This window comes from Sceloporus occidentalis, unplaced genomic scaffold (genome assembly GCF_023333645.1).
Source record: "Sceloporus occidentalis isolate IW3139 unplaced genomic scaffold, rSceOcc1.0.p SCAF_7, whole genome shotgun sequence".
Classification (NCBI taxonomy): domain Eukaryota; kingdom Metazoa; phylum Chordata; class Lepidosauria; order Squamata; family Phrynosomatidae; genus Sceloporus; species Sceloporus occidentalis.
Genome location: NW_028316987.1, coordinates 70,596,181 through 70,620,255, shown reverse-complemented (window position 1 = coordinate 70,620,255; position 24,075 = coordinate 70,596,181). Strand labels below are relative to the sequence as shown.

General features: G+C 40.7%; 1 protein-coding gene across 3 annotated transcripts in view; it reads right to left on the bottom strand.

The window, feature by feature from the left end:
• Positions 1-4,281: 4,281 nt before the first annotated feature.
• The window catches only part of LOC149309917 (metalloreductase STEAP4-like), a 29,172-nt gene continuing 9,378 nt past the window's right edge, over positions 4,282-24,075 (bottom strand). For 2 of the 3 annotated variants that reach the window (XM_089533272.1, XM_089533273.1), the window contains exons 2-5: positions 9,638-10,127; positions 8,496-9,023; positions 7,378-7,542; positions 4,282-5,884 (exon numbers count right to left, since the gene is read on the bottom strand). In XM_089533272.1, the coding sequence (XP_089389398.1) occupies positions 5,606-5,884; positions 7,378-7,542; positions 8,496-9,023; positions 9,638-10,090 (1,425 nt within the window). In that variant the 5' untranslated portion in view covers positions 10,091-10,127 and the 3' untranslated portion in view covers positions 4,282-5,605. The remainder of the gene's footprint in view (positions 5,885-7,377; positions 7,543-8,495; positions 9,024-9,637; positions 10,128-24,075) is intronic. The other variant, XM_089533274.1, reaches the window with a different exon arrangement.

The following is a 24,075-nucleotide window of genomic DNA, read 5'->3' as shown; positions in this document are numbered from 1 at the left end:
CTATTATGTATTCAGTATTTTAAAATGTGGAGCTCACCTCTCAAGTGTACTGACCTGCTTTCTGGTGACTGAATGAGCATTGAAATGTTTGTACAAGTAAAGGATAGAAAGCAGGAAATAATATATCACCTTGGTGAACCAAGCCAAGCAATAGTGTTACAGTTTGTTTGAAAAGTAAACACTTTCAAAGAAAACTAGAAAGCTATTGTTGGAAAGTATGAGTCAAATTTTTCTTTCTTTAAGTATTCTTTGGGAGCATGAATACATGGTTGGGTGTTTCTGAAACAAACAGGGGCCCGTTACAAACGGGCACCCTAGGACAGACTCAGTCCGTGCTAGGGTTAGAAAGGGGCGTCTCTTCCAGACACCCCTAACCCTAGCACGGACTGAGTCTGTAACAAATGGCGGCGGCCGTTCCACACGGCCGCCGCCATCTTGACGTAACGGACGCTCTGCATCTGCATGTCGCGCCCCAGAAGTGATGCCGCGAGTGCGTGACTAGCACCGCGCAGCGTCTTTTCCGGGGCCCAGGAAGGAGCGCAATTTCCACACTCCTTCCTCGGAGCGTCCAGGAGCCACACGGTTTAAAGGCTGCGGTTCCTGGACGCTGCAAGCGGAGGCGGAGCCAGACTGCCACTTCTCAGCGGTATGTAACCCGCCATAGAATCATAGGAGCCATTCAGACTACCTTTTACCCTGGATCAGAACCCAGATTAACCACAGGAAGTTCATATTGGCTCTGATCCTTCCGCAAGCAAAAACGAGGCTTTCTCACCCATCAGGGGCAAATGCCCCTTGGCGCGGGTCTTTTGAAAGTGGAATAAAAGCTGTATCTTTTGAGAAAAACTGGGTCCGACAAATATGAACTTGTCCCCGATCATGATCGGGTCAAGTTCAGGGGAGGGAATTGGGTCAGAGGGAGGGCAGAGGGCAGAACATGCCTCCCCTTCGTTGGGGCGAAGGAGAAGGAGGAGGAGGAAGAAGGAGCTGGGGGAAGGAAGGGGACCATGAAGGGCAGAATCGGGATGAGGAGGAGGAGGAAAAAGAAGGAGCCATGGGAAAGAAGGGGGGCATGAAGGGCAGAATTGTGGAGGAAGAAGGAGCAGCGCGAAGGGTCAAGTTCAGGGGAGGGAATTAGGTCAGAGAGAAGGCAGGGAACAGAACATGCCTTCGCTCTCACAGGCAGCTTTTTCTCTCTCTCTCTTTGTATATATTTTTTACAGACTATGCAAATACTTTTTCTACAGGTAGATACATATATAGATAGAATGTGTCTACTTGTGCTACATTTCCCTTTCATTAGCTTGCTCTCAGCACGGCACCTCACTTTGCAAGAGGCTTTTTTTCTAAATTATGAGGCATTCTGGGGTCACAAGGAGGGAGGATGCAGGGATGGCATTAGATTGCATTTTGGGGTTGAAAACGGAGGCAGAGGAAGATCCATAATCGGTAGTGACCCAAAGACACACAACACACACACACACACACACACACACACACACACACACACACACCTGGCAGTTTTTAAATTTGACAAAATATGTGCACACTGCCGCCAGTTTTTTTTTAAAAAGGAGGGAGGGGAAGCACCCATCCGGCTGGCCAATTGCTGTAGGAAATATCACCTTTGACGAAAGTGGAACTGAATTTGATTGACAGCAGAGGAGCCTTCTTTTAAACCGGTACCTGCAAATGTGAACTCTCTGCAAAGAGCTGCAATGGCATTCAGGGTTAAATTACCCTGATTAAGGTAAATTATAGCGGGCACTTGCTTCCAGAGAGATTTGGGAGAGGGGGGGACCTGGATCTGCCCAGTTCCATCCAGGGTAAATGGGCCAGTGGGAATGGGGCCAGTTGGAAAGGGCCTCATGGGCAGGGTGACCAGACATACGCCTTTTCCAGGACATGTTCTACATTTCAACCTTCTGTCAATGAATAATGTCAAAATGTCCTCCATTCTGAGCATGGCGTGAATTTACATTACAAATGACTACCTAGTTCTGATGAATACATGTCCCTTTGCATAGCAAATAAATTCCTTTCGGCTGTAGAGCTTAGAAATGTTACATTTTAGGACTCTGGCTCCCAGAATCCCCTAACTAACATGACTTGATGGCCGAAAGATTCTAGGGGTTACAGTCCAAAAAGTAAGCCTTCCAAATTGTCTCCAAAACTGTCTTGCTGTCAGCTGACTGTATTCTTTGACACTGCAATACTATTTGCATTGAAGTAAATGGGGTTTACTTCTGAGTAGACATTATAGGGTTATGTGAAGCCAAAGGCTTTTGCAGGTATATAAACCCCACATACTTCCATGCCACTACCCTCTGAAGATGCCAGCCACAGAAACGTCCTGAAACGTCAGGAATAAACTCTTCCAGAATGTGGCCACATAGCCCAGAAAACCCACCCAAAATTATATGGTTATGCTGTTAGTGCAACATTTGCTGTCATGCTGAATGAAGATGGATAAAGACAAATTTTATAATCTTCTAATTGATAATGGTGTCCTTCCCTTTCTTTTTGGTTAACTTTGCTACCCCACAAGTTTGACAAAGTGGTCTAATTGCACAAAGTGGTCTGATACGCCAACTGCGGCCCTGTCTGGATCGAAAGGACCTTGAAACTGTAGTACACGAAATGGTAACCTCTCGTTTGGATTTCTGTAATGTGCTCTACATGGGGCTACCTTTGTACCAGGTTCAGAAGCTTCAGTTAGTTCAGAACGCCACAGCCAGATTGGTCACAGGTACCCGTAGATCGGACCATATAACACCTATACAGTGGTACCCCGGGTTACGAATTTAATCCGTTCCGCGGCGCCGTTCGTAACCCGAAAAGCCTTCGCAAGCCGAAATGCCATAGGCGCTAGCGCTAAAAGCCGCGATTTCGTGCGAAATAGCGCCGAAAAGCACCAAAATTTTTTTTTCGTAAGCCGAAAAAAAAAACGTAACCCAGAACAGTTTTTTTCTTTGGGATTTTTTCGTATCCCGGGAATTTCGTAAGGCGGTGCTTTCGTATCCCGGGGTACCACTGTATTAAAATCTCTCCACTGGCTGCCTATTAGCTTCTGGGCACAATACAAAGTGTTGGTCGTTACCTTTAAAGCCCTACATGGCTCGGGCCCGAGTTACTTGAGGGAGCGCCTCTCCCTACATAATCCCCCCCCCCTGCACCCTCAGAACATCTGGGACATATGTACTTGAATACCCCAGGGTAAAATTAGTAAAAACTTATCAGAGAGCCTACACGGTGACAGCTCCTGCTCTTTGGAATGCTCTCCCTGAAAAGATCCGGCTATGTTCTACGCTGGAAGCCTTCAAGAAGGCTTTGAAAATGCATCTTTTTCAAATAGCATATCCCCCTGCTTCTCTTTAGAGATAGAATACCCTAACTGAGATCCAGATACCCAACCACAACCGATTGTTTTTAAATGGACTTGTATTTGTTAGGAGATTTTTACTGTACTGTGTAATATCACTGATGTAATGGATATTTTATTGTATTGCTTGAGTATTGGATTGTTTTGTACTATATTGTATGCTACTGTGAACTGCTTTGATCATTTATTTATTTTATTTGTAGGAGCTGTGTAGCTCCCAAAGAAGCTGGACTTACCGAATTTCTTGGAATTAAATAAACTGATTTTTGGTTGGAGAAAGGATTGGCAAGAGAACAGATGGCACCTGTGTTTATAGGTTCCTCACATCATAAATGTCCTCTATTTGGGGCTCTTCCCTTCATGCTGGATAAAAGACAGCATGAAGATAGGAGCACCAAATGGAAAACCTTTATGGTGAGTGAATTAAATTGAACGTACTTCTACTTTTCTACGTGACTTCTACTTTCTAGCAGGAACAGGGGTGCTGATGAATAGAAACAGCAAGGGAAAAGCCATGAGCAGCACTTGGGAAAGCTACTTTTTGGACCACCATTCCCAGAATCCCCTGGCTATCATGTCCAGTTGTTTTTGCTATGCCTTCAAGTCATTTCAGACTTTTGGTGATCCTAAGATAAATCTATCACAGGGTTTTCTGTGGCTGAGAGTGTGTGATTCAGCCAACATCATCTAGTGGGTTTCCATGGCTAAGAAGGGAATTAAACTGTGATTACCAGAGTTGTAGTCCGATGCTCAAAGCACTACACCACAGCCCTAGTTATTATCCAGTCACTAGTGGCTAATCCTATGCTGGGGAGATGAAGACTAAAAAAGTAACTTCCCAACAAATACAAAAGTGGTCTTTCAGTCATGAAAACTCTGACCACAAAGAGAGATTGGTTCTTAAAATTGATTTTCTTTATTGGGATAAAATAAACAATGTGCATCAACAATGTTTGTATATAGACATTTTATACATGGAAAGAAAAGATATATTTTAATAGTAAAAATACAGTACAAATATAATAATGTACAACAATGGGAAACAATGGATCTGAAAATGCTTCAGTGAAACCACTTGCAAGTTACTGATTTAGGATTCATATAACCTTATTCACAGGTTTTTCTCCATCAGTAGTTGAACCACAATGATATATATATATATACATTAATAAAATGACTTTAGTGAGTCAATTTTAGTACAAATGGGCTGAGCAGTCCAATTCACATCTACAGCTGAAGCATACTTGAATCCAGAACAGCAAAGCCCTTTGGCCACTCCTTTATACAAAATGAACTGTACCATGAAAACTATAGCCCAGTTCTTCACAAAGTGGTGGTCAGTTGATGTGAGAAAATACCTTGGAAAGATATTTCCTGCAGGCAGTTGTGTGTAATCTGTGCATAGATTGTCCTGTGTGCCATTAAATATTTGCATATTTATGGATTTGGAAACCATAGCAAATTCTGTAATCTTTGGCATCCCCACAGTTTGTGGTTGTTGTGTGCCCTCAAATTAATTTGACTTATGGTGACCCTAAGGTGGGATGCTCTTGGCAGAATTTGTTCAGAGGCCTTTGCCTTCCTCTGAGGATGAGAGTGTGTGACTTGCTCAATATCACCTAGTGAGTTCCTGTGGCCAAGCAGGGATTCAAACCCTGGTCTACCAGTATCCCAGTTCACTCAAACCACTACACCACTCCAGCTCTGTCCTGATAGGGGGATCTAAAAAGAATAGGACCAAAGCCATTATTTAAACTGATTTATTGTCATGTTTTATGTCATAAACCCTATTCCTAGTTAATATGTTTAAACTGATAAATGTATTATTCCACTGCTAAATAGGTTATTACCCAGTGGAAGTAGGAGATAGACAGCAATGATTTCCACTATTCTGAAAGCCAGAAAAGGAGAATTCATTACTGAAAGAGAATAGCAACCAGATAATGCTGAACTGTAGCCAAGAATTTCTGGTCTTTATGTTACCAAGTAATTATTTAATTTTTAAAACTCAGCTTTCAATGTGTCTTAGTTTTTTGTTCTATGGTCATTTTTAGCTGTTTCCCATGTACATGCAGACAGCATACTTCTCATGAAGTGGGCTGCAGTCAACAAAATCTTGTGTCAAATAAAATTTGTTGGCCTTTAAAGCGCCACTAGATTCTTTGTTGTCATGTGAGTACAGACAGGTATGTAAGTGCACATTTTGGTACAGATGCTGGAAACTTATACTGCAGATGTTTCTTTGGCTGTTTGGCCATTGTTTGCCTGTTTTCTGTATTTGCTTTTCCTCTCCCATCCCTGTCGAATGTCAGTCAGTGGTCTATCGATACATGGCAATATTAGAAAAAACTTCATGACCAACACGATGCAAGGGATAATAAGAGAGAGTATATAAGCTGCAGGAAGAAACCATGGATATGAGTGAGCATTCAAGAACCTCTTCCCACCATAAACCAGTGTATGGGCAGTGCATAAAACCAGTGTAAGGTATCCCAGATAAGACTGTGGAAAGAAAGAAAAAGAGAAAAGTATAAGATAAACAGTAATTGTGAGGCAAGTAAGGCAGAATCAAAGAGCATTCTGTTATGTTCTTAAAACATAACCTAAGAGTGTATTTGCACTAAATAGTTATATCAGTTCCATGCAAATTTGGCCCAGAACAGACTGATGGTTTGCGGCAGCCTGGGGCCAATTTTAAGGTTCCGTATGCTCCAGAACCCTAACATGTATGGATGATGCCATCTTTACATGCCACTGTCCATACGTGGCACATGTGCATTGACACCAATGGTGCACTGATGACTCAAATAAATAAACCAATGTGCGTTTTTAATAATCTGCCCGGTACACTCAGGTCTGCTGATGTACAAATGTTGTACATTTGTTAATTTGCTGTTTCCCACCTTGTGATCGTTTCTTGGATCCACTGCATAGGGAAGATTATTGTGTCTTTTTGGATGAATGTCCCTGAAGGGCTTCTCAAAACTTGTTAATTTAGGAAATCAGTTAGTCTGGTGTATTTATTTCATTTCATTTCTATACTGCATTTCCCCCAGAAAGGGATCCAAGACAGTTCATAAATTAAAAAAAATTACAATAAAAAATTAGAAACAAAATCAACTAGCTAAAAATAGGATAAAATGACATGAAAAACATACAAAAGTTAAAACAACATATCTAAGGCACACACTCCATATAAAAGCCTTCCCGAGATTATAATATATTAAAAGCCTGCTTGTAATAGCGAGGGTTTTGTGTGGAGGCTTGAGTTTAAATCCTACTGAGCCATGGAGCTCTCAGGGTGACCTGGGCCAGTTACCATATTTCAGCTAAATGCATCTCACAGAGTTGTGAAAATAAAAAACAGCAATTGGTTCTGGTGAAAGACATTGAAATAATTAAACCTGAGAAGAAATTGATAAAATGCGCAATAATGAGAATCGATAGATGACTACATTTATTTATATTATATCTGTTTATAGTTATTTAATTACTCTACTTCTCTTTAATTCACTGCAGCTTTCAGTCTTTTTTTTAAACCAAGGATCATAATTTGCCTGACTTTGAATAGTTTAAAACCTCACCATGATAGCAGTACAGAATATATGTACAACCCATAAAGTCCATTTGCAGGAGTAGGGCAACCACAGAGAAAGTCTTGTCTCCAAGAGTAAGTGGTTTAGTATTTCAAAGTGAATGAATGTGGAAGGGAGTCTTCCAAAGAGCTTGGAGAAGTTATTTTTTGGATTTTGCAGAGAGCAAAAGATTGAAATAATGCCCCTTCACATGAAATAATGCCCTTCCAAATAAGGCAGAAGGAAATACACTTTCTCAATTGTAGATACAGGATAGAATACTTTATAGGGAGGCCCTCGCAGGTGTAGTGGGTGGCTTCCACTAGTCCCATGTGCTACTTGGTGGGTCTGCTTTCCCCACCAGTATACACAGGAACTACATTTTAGGATAAGTTGGTTTTCTAGGTAAGAAGTTCTTACCTGTACAAATCGAAACTCCCTCCAGTTGACACTGTTGCTGACAGAGGGCAAGGATGTGATTCCTAAAAGGACGAAGAGAAAGAACCCCAGGATACCCAAAGCAACGTAAGAGTCACTGATCCAGGCTCTCTCGATATTCAGCGGATCTGTTCTGTTGTTATGTGCCTTAAGATGGGGAAAACATATAAAATATTTTAATAGGCAGTAGCTCTAAATAGATTGAAAATAAATGTACAGTGAGCCCTTGGTATCTGCTGGGGTTTGGTCCCCCCACCCCTTTTCTGGATACCAAAATCTTTGGATGCGCAAGTCTCATTAAATGCAATGGCATAGTAATATGGTCTCCCATATATAAAGCATCAAAATCAAGGTTTTCTTTTTGGGATTTATATCTTTTGGAAATATTCTCAAGTTGTGGATGGTTGAACTTGTGGATAAAGATGTGAAGTCGAAGGCTTTCATGGCCGGCATCCATAGTTTTTTGTGGCTTTTTTGGGCTATGTGGCCATGTTCTAGAAGAGTTTCTTCCTGACATTTCACCAGCATCTGTGGCTGGCATCTTCAGAGAATGCTTGCCTGGAAAGGACTTGGGTATATATATTGTGTGACCTGGAAAGGCAGGAGTGATTTGCATGTGTATTGTTTTGTTGCTAATGGCAGGCCTCAGGGTGGGATAAAGAATCCATGGATATGGAGGGCTGACTGTATTTAATTATTTGTCACATATATTTCCAATTTTTATTCCAATGGGGTCAAGGTAGCTACATTGCTCTCCTCCCCTGCTCCCCAAATTAACCTCACAACAAGCATGTGAGGTAGATTAGACTGAGCTGACTGTTGCATAGACTTTTTGACTGTGAAGTAGCCATTGCAGCTCAAACCAGTGCACCATGCTGGTCCCTATATCTCAGTATACTTTGGGTCAATTTTATTAAATGAATCTCTCCAAATGATGTACCCTTAGTTAATGATGACATCCTTTAGTTAAGGAAGAAATAAAGAAATAAAGGGCTGGCAGAATAAAAACATCCTGGTTTTTCTAATCCACGTATGCATCTGTTTTGGTGGTTAATTAAGGTATTACACAACCTTGTTTTTTGATTATGACATCAGCTTACCTGGTCAAGGGTATAACCACTGATCCTCCATCTTACATAATATCGAATAGGGATGACAAGTGTATACAAAACATGTAAGAAAGCATAAGCCAAGGCCACCAAGCCAAGTTGCTTTCTGCAAAGCATCCACTGGTCCAGCCACTTTGGGAAACGACTGTATTTAGTGCCTCTGTATAACTGGAGAATAGCAGCAAAGATCCCAGGCAAGTAAACCAAAGCGAGAAGGATGAGTGCCACAATAGGGCAAATCCGATTCGGGATGCTAATGGCAATAAAAAAGGAATAATCTTTGTTTTTTGTGATGTAATTGTAGATCACATCGCGGATTATGGAGTACAATAAGAAGAATGCGCTGAGACCAAGGGAGAGCAGGATTGGGTATTTCCACATTGGAAAAAGTTGCAAAGGGTAATCCTCAATTTCCTTTGCTGCTAAAAGAGAACCCTTATCCACCGGAGTGAGACCAAGGCTTCGAACAATTTCCATCACTTTTTCTTTTGACTTGTTGTCATCTCCACAGACAAACACCTGCAACAATAAAATAAAATAAAATAAAATAAAATATGTTTCTTCTTTGTTGCAAGAGTTTTTATTCAGTATCTCTGACCTCAGAAAGAATCTGTGCTTAAATTGCCAGAAGTCCAAACCTTTAACCTCTTTTAATGGCCAATATTTTTAAAGCAGTACAGATTAGCCAGAATGTTGGCTGAAGCTGGGACTGTCAGTCAAGTCCAGAGCTTGGGGAAAGTTACTTTTTTGGACTTTTATCATGTGATAAGCTCTTTGTCTAGAGTGAGGAAGAAATATTTCAATGCGCAGTACTCAACACAACAAAAATATTCAGGAGGTGCCTTAGCTCTGTAATTGTTTCCTGGCATCAGCTCTGCAATTGCTTTCATGCCAGCTCAACATATTTTTGTGTACCCAAGCCTTTTAATTGGTTCATTGTTGTCTGTCTTGTAGGCGCTGTCTTCACTCATTTTATTATAATGATGTGTCTTTTTTTAAAATGGCATTGTGCCTTATTTTAATCAGATCAAGAATGCTCTACAAATAGTTTAATAAGTAATATAGAAACTATGGAAAATGGAATAGGGTTTTCTCTCTAAACGTGAGCATCTTTTGTTCCCAGAATTTCTTACCTGTCTGCTTGCATCCAGGCCACCTGACTGCAGAGCCCAAGCTGATACCGTGTTAAATGCTTTCACCACTTTGCTGCTTGGCATCAGCTGGGCAAGATATTCAGCATTGGATTCTGGATACTGGTTTGTTTTGGGGTTGTTGCTCACATCCACTAGTACTTTCCCCTGAAGAGCTTCCCTTAGGCTTTCAAGAAAGTTGTAGTGTGCTCTGTGGACTGCTATAATGATCACGTTGGACATCTCTGCTGCTTCTGTATGTGATAACACTGTTGCACCTTCTGGGATCAGTCCAGAGGCTTGAGGATTTCGGCTTCCAAATACTATAGAATAGCCACATTGCATCATCTTGTATCCTAGAGATCTTCCAAAATCTCCTGTGCCAAAAATGCACATAGTCGCTTTCTTACTAAGTAAATCTGAAGGAAGTGGAACCATTGTGTTGTTCATCTCCATGAAGAGCAGGTATCCTCTTGCCTGTTAATACATAAAACTGTGCGGATAAAGTTTATATAAACATTTGCTAGGAATAAAACAGCTTGGCATTATTGTCAACTAGCTCAGTCTATTCTTAACATTCACTGGATACACACACTCACACACACACCAATATAGAATCATAGAGTTGGAAGAGACCACTAGGGCCATCCAGTCCAACCCCATTCTGCCATGCAGGAAATCCAAATCAAAGCATCCCTGACAGATGGCCATCCAGCCTCTGTTTAAAGACCTCCAAGGAAGGAGACTCTATCACCTCCAAGGGAGTGCATTCAACTGTCGAACAGCCCTTACTGTCAGGAAGTTCCTCCTAATGTTGAGGTGGAATTTCTTTTCTTGTAGCTTGCATCCATTGTTCCTGGTTCTGTTCTCTGGAGCAGCAGAAAATAAGCTTGCTCCCTCCTCAACATGACATCCCTTCAAATATTTAAACAGGGCTATCATATCACCTCTTAACCTTCTTTTCTCCAGGCTAAACATCCCCAGCTCCCTAAGGCGTTCCTCATAGGACATGGTTTCCAGACCCTTCACCATTTTAGTCGCCCTCCTTTGGACACGCTCCAGTTTCTCAATGTCCTTTCTGAATTGTGGCACCCAGAACTGGACACATGCTATATTCTTTGAATACACATAGGCCAAAATCGTATTATTAGTTCTGACTAGAATACATTCACTGAATCAGTGGCTAGCCCTGGATATGTTTACAAGACAATATTGTGATGATGCAAAATATTATTATTGTGACACCAAAGGTATAAGTTCATATGCATGTATAAGGGTTGCTAGGTCAAATAAGGAACAGAGCTCCTGTTCCTTTAATGGTTGTGAATGGTTGTGTGAAAGACATAATTTTAGCAATTGTTGTTTGCAAGGCTAATTGGGCTAAACACCTTGTGAGCATAAGGGGAAGGTATGGAATACTAGTGAGGTGATTTGGGATAGTCAAACCTTTATTCTTGGAACTCTTGCTGCACTTTTGCTGCCAAGGTTTCATCCTATGGAATCCTGGGGTTTGTGGTCTGGTGAGGCACTGGAGTATTTTGGCTGAGAATTCCAAATGCCTATCCTTATACTGCGTATCCCAGGATTCCATGGAACAGCACTGTGACAGTTATATCTGAATAATGCCACTATAATTCTGTAGTATGAATGGGCCTCTGGATCTGTAAAAGCTGTGGGAAAGTAGTGAGCTGAAACCAGAACAGAAAATATTAATCCATATTCACCAAACAATGCCTTTATACTGTAGAAATAATGCAGTTTGATACCGCTTTAACCGCCATGGCTTCACCCTACAGAATCTTGGGATTTGTACTTTCATGAGGCACTAGCGCTCATTTGCAGAGATGGCTAAAGACCTTGTAAAACTACAAATGCTAGGATTCCACAGGATGGAGCTACAGCACTTAAAGTATATCAAATTGCATTTCTACAGTGTAGATGAACCCTATGTCTTACTAAGGTGTGAGAACCTCAAAGGGCATTTTCTGTCTTGTTGTTGTTGTGTACCTTCAAGTCATTTCTAACATATGGAGACCCTAAGGCCACCCTATCAGGGATTTTCTTGGCAAGTTTCTTCAGAGTGGTGTTGCCATTGCCATTCTCTGAGGCTGAGAGAGTGTGACTTGCCCAGGGTTTCCATGGCCAAGGCACAATTTGAAATCTGATCTCCAAAGTCATAGTCCTATGTTCAAACTACTACACTGCACCATACTACACTGCAAGATATAAGTTAGTCCTTTGTGTATAAGGGACGAGACCCACTTTATTCTTGTCATGTTGCATACATATTTGATTATTATACATTGTTTGTTAGAAATGTCTCTCTTGCTAAGGAAAGATAATACAGTGGGCTCTTGGTATCCACTGAGGTTTGGTTCCAGGACTCCCTTGGATACCAAAATCTGTGGATGCTCCGGTCCCATAAAATACTGTGGTGTAGTAAAATGGTATCCCTTATAAAAAATGGCAAAATTAAGGTTTGCTTTTTGTAATTAATTTTTTTAAAAATATTTTAAGCTGTGTATGGTTGAATCTGTAGATAAGAACCCCATGGATACAAAGTGCCAACTGTATTTGACAGATTACTCTTGTTAAAATATTGCATTATTTTCATTACAGCGTATAATTCTACAAAGTTAACTTCCAAGGAATGAACCTCAGACCTCCCAAAGGACCCACCGGTAATTAGGTGGGATAGGCAATTTCACTTCACTATTTGAGTTCGCTCTCTCTGGCACACAAGCCTTGAGTAGCAGGCTTCTGTCATGTTAGAAAAACCTTCTGATGATTTTGGTGGCGTCTCAGGAGATTCAAGTGGAAGAAACTCTCCAGTTCCCTTTTGTAGGTTTTGAAATTCAAGACGAGAGAGATGCTTGCATTACATGACATGTTCCTCTGAACATAATGTCGGTTTGCGTGCCCCACTGAAACCACTGAGTAGATTTTTGTTTAGTAAAGGGTAATATCTTTGTGGAACTCCATTCTTGTGAATCACACTGACATGGGTTTGTGGTTTTAATAGAAGCTTGGGGATCCTCTCATTTCCTAGTATCTGGGCTTATTATATGTACACCTATACTTCAGTTGACTATGCTTCTTTTCTCCCTGAGGACTACATATATATATATGCAAAGTCACAAAGCAAATAGTTTTATCTAAGAAGATATTCCCTGGTGTCTTCTAAGATGTGTGGTAGAAATAAAGGGATGCAAAGTTTGATTCGTTCTGTATGAACGCGGCAGAAATAACCAGCTGTATTTTACAGTTCTAATCTGTAGCAGGCTTTATGCAAATTGTTCTCTTTAAAACCTTGCAAATTAAGCTCGCTGCTCGGCACAGAGCTTGCAGTTGCTTCATAAAAAGCATCTAATGTGCACTAAATGCTGTACACAAAGAGAAAGATTGAAAGTGCACAGCTTGGAAATGTTCCTGTTTAGGATGAAATCTTCCAGAATCTTTGAGACAGCATGGCTGATGGCCAAGGTGACTGAAGGAGTCTGAGAATATAGTCCAGGAAAGCAACATTTCCAGGCTTCACAAAAGTGGGGGGCTAATTATTTCACTCCTTCTACCTAGGGCCCAGTCACACAATATAGTGCTACATGTGTATGTATATACATATGTGCCTTCAAGTCACCTGTAGACTTATGGCGACCCCATGAATTTCAAAGGGTTTTCTTAGGCTTTAAATACTCAGATGTGGTTCTGCAAGCTCCTTCCTCTGAAATGTAGCCTACAGCAACTGGTACTTGTTGACAGTCTCCCATCCAGGTACTAACCAGAGCTGATCCTGCTTAGCTTCCAAGATCAGACAGGATCTGGTGCCTTTAGGGTATCATATTCCTCTTTACTGGCAATGAAAACATTTGTAGAATCCTGGGATTTGCAGTTTGGTGAAGGAGCAGGCTGAGAATTCTAGATGCCACTGCCTAAACTACCAGTTCCATGACTCCAATATTTTATTTATTGATTGATTAAGAAATTTATATTCCACCTTTCTCCCAAAATAGGATTCAAGGTGACTTACAGTAATTTAAAAAGAGAGAACTAAAACATTGATTGCCAAAGTTAAAAAAATTATTAAATATTACTAATATTAAAACATAAGTTAAAAACAGCATGGTTAAAGCCATTTAAAACCATTCAGACATTAAAACAGCACACCACAGGGCACAAGTAAAATTCATCAACCAAAAGGCTGGCAAAATAAACTTGATGCACACATGTCTTTTATTCCATCCTGGCTGAAGGAAAGAAAAAAAGATATTCTGTTGTTGAGAATATCTTGTTGAAACATGTCACACAGGCTTCCTCAGCCTGGTGTACTCCAGACTACAACAACCATCATCCCCATCCAGTACCAGGTAGATGAACAGAAGGCAATTTGAGAAAAGCCCTGGTGAACTGTTTTCGACAGGTTGACTGCCTGCTTTACCATTAGATGGCAGTATAGGTTTGTCTTAGCACCGGTTTGCTTTTACAGACTGGATAATAGCTTCTTGGAAAAAGGAAATACTAAAGAAATTTATTTAGTTTTCTTATGGGGAATAAACCTGATAGAAATGCAGTAAATAAGTGAAACCATGTTTACTGTGTACTGTATTTTTCCTAACTGTAGCTCTATTGCTTTCCTGTTTGCCTTCCTTGTTCAATAAAGACTGGAATAAAAAGAAAGGGTTGAATATAGGGGCAAGTATGAGAGCCAGTGTGGTGCAGTAATTTGAGCAATGGATTATGACTTTGGAGGCCAGGGTTTCAATTCTCATTTGGCCATGGAAAGCCACTGAGTGACCTAAGGCAAATCAGTCTCTCACAGCTTCAGAGGGCAGCAAAAGCACACTCCCCTCAGAACAAATCTTGCCAAGAAAACCCAGTGATAGGTTTGCCTTAAGGTCACTATGGCAGAAACAACATAGAGGCTAGGGAAGTAAAAGTTTATCACCTGGGAAGCAAAGCACCCAAATCCCATGCATAAACGTGGTTTAAATCCAAGGCAAATCTCGCACGAGGGGGGTTGTTTTCAGACATGCCATGCAAATTAAGCATTGATGCAACATTAACCCGTACAAAAAGCGGCAAAATCGAACCACTTTTTAACTTAGGGATTTCCTCAGAGTTAAAAAGCGGTGTGATTTTGACCCTTATTGCATAGGTTAATGTCACATTAATGCTTAATTCAAGCAACATCGTCTGAAAACGATTCTGCTCTTGTGGGATTTCCCCGGGTTTAAACCCCGTTTTGCACGGGATTTGGGTGCTTCCCTCCCATGTGATAAACTCCTAAGTATACATTTTTCAAGTGCTGGCAAAGTCATGGAGTGATGCGATTGCTTCAAGTGGCAGAATCTGAGAGGAGGCAGCAGCAACTTGTCAGCTGTTTCTCCAGAGACCCCCTAACCTTTCCCTCAATTGGAAACAATCTACTTTGCATCTCCTAAATAAGAGGTGGGAATCATGTGGCCCTCCTGATCTTTTGGGCTGGAACTCCCAGCTTTTCTGAACATTAGCTGTTTTAAGGCTGCTAAGACTTGCACTCCAACAATATCTGGAGATATCATTCCCATCCCTGCTCTAAACTAACCTGCTCTGCTACCTTCAGGCAAATTGTAAGCCCCTGATATGTTAGCCAACATGGTGTAGTGGTTTGAGAGTTGGACACTGGGAGACCAGGGTTTGAATCCTGGTTTGGCCATGGAAACCCACTGGATGATCTTGGGCAAGTCACACTCTCTTAGCCTGAGAGGATAGCAATGGCAAACTCTCTCTGAAGAAACTTGCCAAGAAAACCCCATGATAGGTGGACATCTTAGGGTTGCCATAGGTTGGAAACCGCATGATGGCACACAACAACAACAACATGTTAAGGCCACCATGTTAAAGCAAAATTTCCAGTCCAGTTAAGATTTCTATACAGAATAAAAAGGTACTCCATCTTGCCCTTTGACTCAGGCAGCAAAATGTCTTTGGCTGACCCCAGTCAAGATGCTTCTATTTGGGGATGTCACTCTTCTCTGCATTATATTCACTATTCTAGGAATATCTCTTTGTGATCATCCTTGGCAGTTTCAAATGCAAGGCAACATGGAATGGAACTTTTGAATTTGAACACAAGACTTGTGTATGAAAATTTTTGAAATGACTCTCCTTTCACTACTATGGCCTCAAAGTCTGAAGGACAAAGAAGGAATAATAAGACTAAAGGAGAATAAGAACATGAGATAATTTGAAGTTGACGAGACCTTGGGTCCTGAATTATAGCACCATAGTTCTACTTTAACTGCCATGACTACATCCAGTGAAATTCTGTGATTTGTAGTTTGGAGTAACATTAGAACTTCTGACGGCGGATGCTAAATAATTTCAAGATTCTGTAGAATGTTGCCATAGCAGATAAAGTGGAACCATAGCATTATAGCTGTGTAATGGAAAAGTGCCTCTTGCTCCCAGTCAGTCAACAAGAATCTGGATTTAGGGCAAGGATGGGCTACATGAAAATCTACAGATGCAGTTGGATCATGGCTCCTATCCCTCATTTCCACTGCCTATGCTGGATAGATTTGATGGAATTTATAGTCCAAAAATATCTGGAGGATCACAAACTGCATTGTTCCTAAATATCTGTTGTTTGACTTTACCTTCCTGCTTTACCTGAGAAGCAGAACTCCATTACGATTCTTTGTCAGTAAAGAAGGTTTTGGGGTCTAGTTAGGATCACAGGGACCATCAATTTATAAAATAAATCAATAATAAAAATTTGGATATATTATGGATCTATGACTCCAGATTACGCAGCCATAAATAATAATAATAATAATAATACATAATACATAATACATAATTTATTTATATTTCCCGCCTCTCCCTGCAGATCGAGGCTGGATTACATCCAATAAAATGAATAGAGATACAAATACAAATTACAGTCAATAAAATACTAACATTATTAATAAAATTACTTAGGGATCATAGCAGCATAATAGTCATAATCAAGGAAGTGGAGCATTTCCTTTTAATAAAGCTCTTATACAGAATTGGGTATAAGAAGAAATCTGTCTTAAATGCCTTCTTAAAAACATCCAAGGTAGTAATAAGACAGATCTCTTCAGGTAGGTTGTTCCACAATTTGGGAACGGTGGCAGTAAACGCTCAATGGGAAGTCGTTGTTAGTTTAACCATTTGATATTCTAATAGGTTCTTCCCTGATGTTCTGAGAGTGCGGGCAGATAAATGTGATAGTGAATTCCCTGCTATAAAAATAATTTTGAACATGGAGGAGATCCTCCTTCATTATATCTTCCTTTGTTTTATTTTCTAATACCACTGCTTTGGGGAGGGCTATAGTCAGGTTAAGATAAGTAGGTAGGTAGATAATAATAATAATAAATTTTATTTATATACTGCCTTTCCAAAGATCAAGGCGGTTTACAAAATTGCTACAGCAAATCCATAAAATACAATACAATAATAAAGCTAATACACATATAAAATATAATATAACTCTAATGCAATACAATACAATATAAATAATTCCCTCCTCCCCCCCTTTACATTTATAACAAAATATCTAACTATAACAAATATAAGATATAAACTAAATCGTAAAGTGATGTGTGGTAGGGATGTTTCCAAACCTGTGTGTATGCACTTCTCTTCATTAACATGGTAGGTAGACAGACTGACACGCAGACAGATAATTGATAGATAGCTGGAATTATAATGACCAGGGCTACATTAAGACAGGTGGAAGCCCTAAACCACATCAAGTTTAAGAGACCCCACAGGGTTTATCTCTCTGTCTCTCTCTCTCAACCACACACACACATTTTTGTGGGGGCTTTTTGCATGTGTATTTCACTTTATTTTGTTTTTACAGGCTCTTTGCAACCTGGGTCTTTATGTTGTAGCTTTTTCCTAGCTTGTGGATAAATCCCACACTGTACTTGACTGTTCTGTTATGGAACACTCATGGAGAAGTGCAAACACATATGAAACATCTAAAGGCTAGGATCATAACACAGCTAATTACCAGTGTAATTTATTTTTTTTAAAGGAAATTAGGTTCTTTTCCTTCTGCAGAATACTTTCAGCCAAAAGATCCTGTGCCATGAATTTTGACAGGGCAGATAAAACGAGTCATTTGGGGTGATAAATCCTCCCACAGAGCCTGCACAGCTATTCTGCTTCTCACATCTCTGCCTTTTATCAAGAGAACACTAAAACTGCCCAAAGGTTCTTCAGACATATGAAGGAGAGTCCTAAAAAGATGTGCTTAATATTGTCTAAATCATAACAAACTACTGAGAGAGCTGCAAATCTCACCACCTCAACCGGTTCCCATAAATACATAAGAACCAGGCTTAAAAGTTGAGTCGTTTCCTTTGCATTTTCAGGGTTGTTGAACTGTTCAGGGTTTAAATGTATCAAACGTTAATCCGGTCCAGTCAAGTGCACAGTGAATTAGAGTTGAGTCCATAAAATGATGGATATTTCAAAGGCGGAGCCGAGATTTAAGTAGAAAGTGATAAACCTGGATGGGTGGGTCGGCTGTGCAGGGGACATAACATTTTTTTTCAGGCCCCAAATCCAGGACTTATGCTCAGCACAAACATACATTTGGGAACCTAGTCTTCAATGTATATATTTTAACCATATATTTGTATCATGGTAGGCCTGCTAGGGCTTTTTTCACACAGTTAGAATGCTTCCATTTCACTTTAACTGTCATGGCACAATCCTTTAGAAATCTGGAATTTGCCACTTGAGGAGCTCTCAGCCAGAAAGCTCTAGTACCTCCTTCAACTACAAACCCAGGATTTGATAGACTGTTGCCCTGGCAGTTAAAGTAGAATCATGATGTTTATCACACTATACTCTTAAAGTGCTACTATTCCACTTTGACTCTTCTAGCTGCCTCCTGTTGCATTCTGGAATTTGCAGTTTTAAGGAGGGGTATTTAGAATTCTCAGGCACAGAAGTTCTGTGCCTGAGAATTCTAAATACCCCTCCTTAAAACTGCCAATCCCAGAATGCAACAGGAGGCAGCTAGAGGAGTCAAAGTGGAATAGGAGCACTTTAAGAGTATAGTGTGATAAACATCATAGTGCTATCACAGTGTAGTGTGAAAGGTCCCCAAAGCTTATTGCTCTGGATTACAACTCCCAAAATTACTCAGGGAGGTTGGGAATGGTAGTCCAAAACAGTAACCTTCTGAGCTTTGCTTGAAAGTCAGCATGCCAACATGCTCAGGCTTCCTTATTCCCTCTAAGCTTATTTGCAGTACTCACAGTAGCAGGTGTGTAGTTTCAGGTCTGTGACTTTATCAAGCAACAATATATTGTTGTGAGCCTTCCCGGCTGTAATGCGAAGCATTTGGGAGTGGCTTGATCATGAATGATAAATTCAGATTCATTAACTCTGTGGAAGAACTACTCCTGAAAGCTGGTAGAAATTGCTTGTTGGCATGAATTAAAATAGCTGCTTGCATTTCTTGATGCTCCTTGTTGGTGAGACTTTGAATCCTGTCATGATGTTTATGTGCATTTCAAATTATAATCAGTGTGTCATGGGGGTAGGGGCAGACTGGACTTACAATCTGGAAAAACCAATACTTTATTGGACTTGTGTTCAAACTGTTGCATTATAACAGGTGGATACACTCCAGAACCCAGAGGGCTGTACCACCCAATTTTTAGCTCCTTCGGGTCTCTGGAAGAGTGCAGGGTTTCATAGGGTGTCATAGTGGACAGCATTTTTGGCAATCATAAATGACAATGTTTCACTTCCAGTCACCTTTATCCAGTCACCTTTATGGCGATTCTGGGAGAAATCTGGGGAACACCATAAAGGGACATTTTACAACATTTTACAACATTGCAAAGGGTTTTGACCCATTTTACTTTTTTTTTTAAATTTTAAAAAACTTTATTTATCATTAGTATTTTTCATACATATTTTAAGATGGAAACATTTTTCCATATAAATCCATATTTTACAAATATATGGGTTCCAAATGGATCCTACCTAACATAAATCTCTGCAATCTATCAACAAAAATTGTTACTTTGTATGAGAATCCATTCTGATTTCTACGCTTTTACTCATTTCATTATATGCTCTCTTTCTTCTCTTTTGTTCTTTTTTCATACAAAATTTCCTGACAACAGTCATTTTAAGTCGATTATTGTCTTATTTGTTATGTCTTGCTTTTCTTTCTCTATTGACAATGATAACATTGCAATACCCATCCTTCGTTATTTTGTAATAATCATCCAGAGTCTCTTCCTTGTCATCTTGTTTTTGTCTCTGATAAATTTCATTAGCTTCAGTACTTGTTTTGTTCATGGTTGCGAAAGGCTGGCCAGGATTAGTCTAATGGGACACTGGACTCTCCCCAAAACTGCATGTGGCCATTTTACACCTTACATTAGGCTACACTGAAAGGGAAGGTAGCTACATGTGTCCCTGTAAGGAGAGGGTGTCCTTGGTAATTCATTGAGGGAAGGGATGAGAAATGTGTAGTTCTCCAGATGCTGTTGGACTGAACTTCCATCACCCTTGGTTGTGGTGACCTGGGATTTTCAGAAGTTGCAGTTCCACAACATGTGGATGATCACAAGTTCTCCTCCCCTGACTTAGCAAGTAACTGTTTCTCTTGAGCCACTCAAGGAAGGAAATTCCCCTGGCCTGTATGGTAGGATTAGAATGGCTCATGCAGTCAATATTGTATTGCCATCTGCTAAACATTGTGTAGTGCTCTCTTCCCTCATCAGCTTCACTTCTGGACATGATCAGGGTGTTGTTTAATTGGGTTGGGCAAGCTAAGTGATGTGGGTGTTAAGGTACTGTGTAAGAGATGCCTTCTCATTAATTGTCCTGGACTGTGGCCAGCACTCACAGACACAAGCTGATAAGAATAGCTCAGCTCAGCAAGCAGAGGCAAAACACAGACCTTGCAAGGATTCAGCGTGAAAGCAGTCTGAGAAGTCAAGCGGAGGTTGGGATACTGGGAGTAAGAGTGGTCAAAGCAGCCCGAGGTCAAAGCAGCCAGAAGATAACAAGGGTCCGGTCCAAGGTCAAAGCAACAAGGAATCAAGATACAAGAAGCCAGTGCTAGCAGCAATCACACCAAGGCATCATGCAATAAACTCTGGCAAACAGTGAAGGTCTCTCAACAGTTTAAGTAAGGGAAACTCTCCCCCATGCCACCTGAGGCTGGTTGGCTAATTGCCTCTCTGCAATCCTCTTGGATCTGCGCCTGCAAGCACTCTCAGCCCTTCTCTCTTTGAACGTAGGCACCTCCAGGCAAGCTTCCTCCCCAGAGTCACCACTAGGCTGTTGCACCATAGGAGGCCCTTCTCTAGCACTAGGACCTGGTTGGGCCTCCTCCTCTGGGGCTGGGAGAGCACAGCTGGGACCTGGCAGAGCAGGATTGCCACCTGGTGTAGCCTCAATCAGCTCTTGCTCTGGAGGAGGCTCATCCTCCTCCTCATCCTCCGAGAGCTGATCTTGGCTGGCCATGACATTAATGATGTAAATTTTTCTCTTTATTCTTCCTGTCCTTGAAGTGGGGTGGAAAGTATTATTATTCCTCCTGCTCATCTTGGAGAGTGAGATATTTCAACTTGGTTGTCTTTCACAGACAAGTGAACTATTCCTGACAAATTCCCAAAGAACGAGGGCTACAAAATAATAAGCTGGCTTTTTCTTCCCAACTTTCCTTGCAATTAGTGGTGTGAACCATAAAACTCTGTTCACAGTGTCCAACAAAGAAGGAGGGCCTATGTTTATCATTCGAATGGAATTTCCTCTCTCCCCCTGCAACCAAGTAGAATAATTCAAATTGCCTTGACTGAGACTCACACAATTAAAATGGATGACTGATGCACTGTTACTTTTATTACTTAAGCAAAACAACAACAGCAGCAGCAGCAACAACAACAACAATGTCCTGAACACTGAATTTCTCACTGGTGCTTGTCTCATTTTTTCTTTTTCAAATGAAGTGTCTGCAAATTCCTACACATCAGTCAAGCAGGTGCCAAATTTCAGAGCTTATAAATACTTGAAATGAGCATCAAGAAAATAAATAGCAATAGCAAGTACATTTATACACCGCTCATCATTGCACTTAAACACTCCCTACAGTGTGTAAGCTAATTGCCCCCCAACAAGCTGGGTACCCATTTGAGCAACCTACGGAAGGATGCAAGGCTGAGTGGACTCTGGATCGAACTCACAACCTTGTGGCTGTGAATGGCTGCTGTACCGGCATTTAACCACTGGCCACCAGGGCTCCTATGCTGATCTCCTATGTTTAATTAACAACACATCCCTACTTGCCACCATGTGATAGGCCAGTAGTTGCCAGTTGCTCCATAGGGCTATGCAGATGCATGTACAAAGATGAATAAGAGTTTTAGAAAATGGCACCTTAGGGATGAAGAACTGAACAGTACTTCAACACTGGCAATGAGACAATATTTTCCACCATACCTGATGGCAGCATTTTATTTTAGGAGGAACATGGCAGGATGTATCACATACAGAAAGACCTTTCCTCCATTACTTTGCTACTGCTCTCCACTCCTTAGCATCTGCTGCTTGAGGCAGCTGCCTCATTCTACCCAGTGGTAGGGTATTTGTTTAAAATGAGCTCCCTTCAAGCCATGCTGTTCAGCATAATGCATTATGGTGTGACAGCGAGTTCAATTACTGGTAACCCTAAGCTGATAGCAGAGATCTGAGTTGACCCTGGTCACAGACAGCTTTTGCCAAGCAGCTAAAACAACATCTCTGACTCTAGTTCAACAATAAGAGGGATTTTCCTTGATATTGCAATTGGGTCTTCTTGCCAGCTAGTGCTAGTAAACTGCCCGTAAAAAAACCCCACAATACACATGTTCTTGGCACTTTTCGGTGTTGCATAATTACTTCCAGCATGAACCAAGTCCATCCAGGAAGTAAATGAAAGAAAGCAAAACAATAACAAAAGTGACTTAGCTCAAATGTGGGCCTGGAGGTTACATCATACTGGCACTTTCATGGCCACATGCCCCCCTCACTTCCCATTCACCTCTTGTGTGCAATTTTTCTTCCCATCCCTGTTTAGTATTTCACTGTCATGCTGCAGAACTTCCGCCCCCATCATAACACAATTAACTTCAGATTATGGAAGTGTTATTTTTTGAGCTGGAAAGAAAAACACACACACACCCTTTCCCAAGCACGTACCAAGTATTCAAATCAATATGAGAAACATTTAAAACTAACTTTGGTTTGCCACAGAGCAAGCATAATTAAGAAAAGTATATACATATATATATATATATATATATATATATATATATGTGTGTGTGTGTGTGTGTGTGAGAAAGTAGGGAGAGGAAAAAAATTGATTAGCTCACACTATATGCCTGATCTTTTAAGCAAGGGCAGAAGATTGCTAGTGAGATGTTTTGTCTGCATTTTTGTAATGATAGAAATTCATATCAACTGAATTTTTTTAATTTATTCAACTTGTGATACATAAGACTATCAATGGGAGCATACATACCTCCCAGAGAGGAGAGTACGTGGGGAAGAAACCATAAGCACCAGTTTTTTTCTGTTTCAGATTATATGCAACAAAACATGCATGACCAAAAATGAGTATTTTGAAAAATGAGTGCAAAAATGCTTTAAGGCTGTGCACTCTGAGATATGCAAAAGTTTCCATGTCGAAAGGGGGGCAGGAAATCTCACTGATGGAATTCTGAGTCTGTCTCACTGGTGGGATTCTGAGAATTGCAATGAAAATAAAATCAATTGATTTTTACATCTCTAGCTGTTAGTGGAATGGAAATGGAAAGGAACAGAATTGTATTCAAAAGCCTGAGTCCTGGAGCAGGGCTGACCAAAGATATTTTTCTGTTTCAGGCAAAGCATCCAAAGGCTATCCACTGCAAAATGAAGGTGGGCAATAGCCAAGATCTGAAACAGACACAGAGTCTCAGATTCTAGAAGAAATCTTTCTCCTCAAGAAATAGCCAAACTTGTTTCACCTCAGAAGTATTTGTATGCTCTTGTGGGGGGTGTTAAAGGAGGGATATTTCTTTTTTCTTCAGCTTTTGCATGGTACCTAAGGCCACTCAAGTTATTTTGATATCTAAGGTAAAAAAGAAGAAGAAAAGAAAAACGAGCCCACCTCCTCCAAAAGCTGCTTTCCTTTGGCAGTAACAATTTGCTGCCATTTCATAACACCTCAAATCGGCTGCCTATGACCAGCTGCTTCACTTACCTGATTAAAGGTCATTGTTGCAGGTGATACTTTGCATGGTTACATTTTTAAAGGTTATATCCATTAACAAATCCAGAATATAAATATCTAGCAACTGTCCATTGATGTAGCAGGAAACAAAGCACCTGCGACCCATCATTCTATTTGTAGGAATCACTGACTGGGA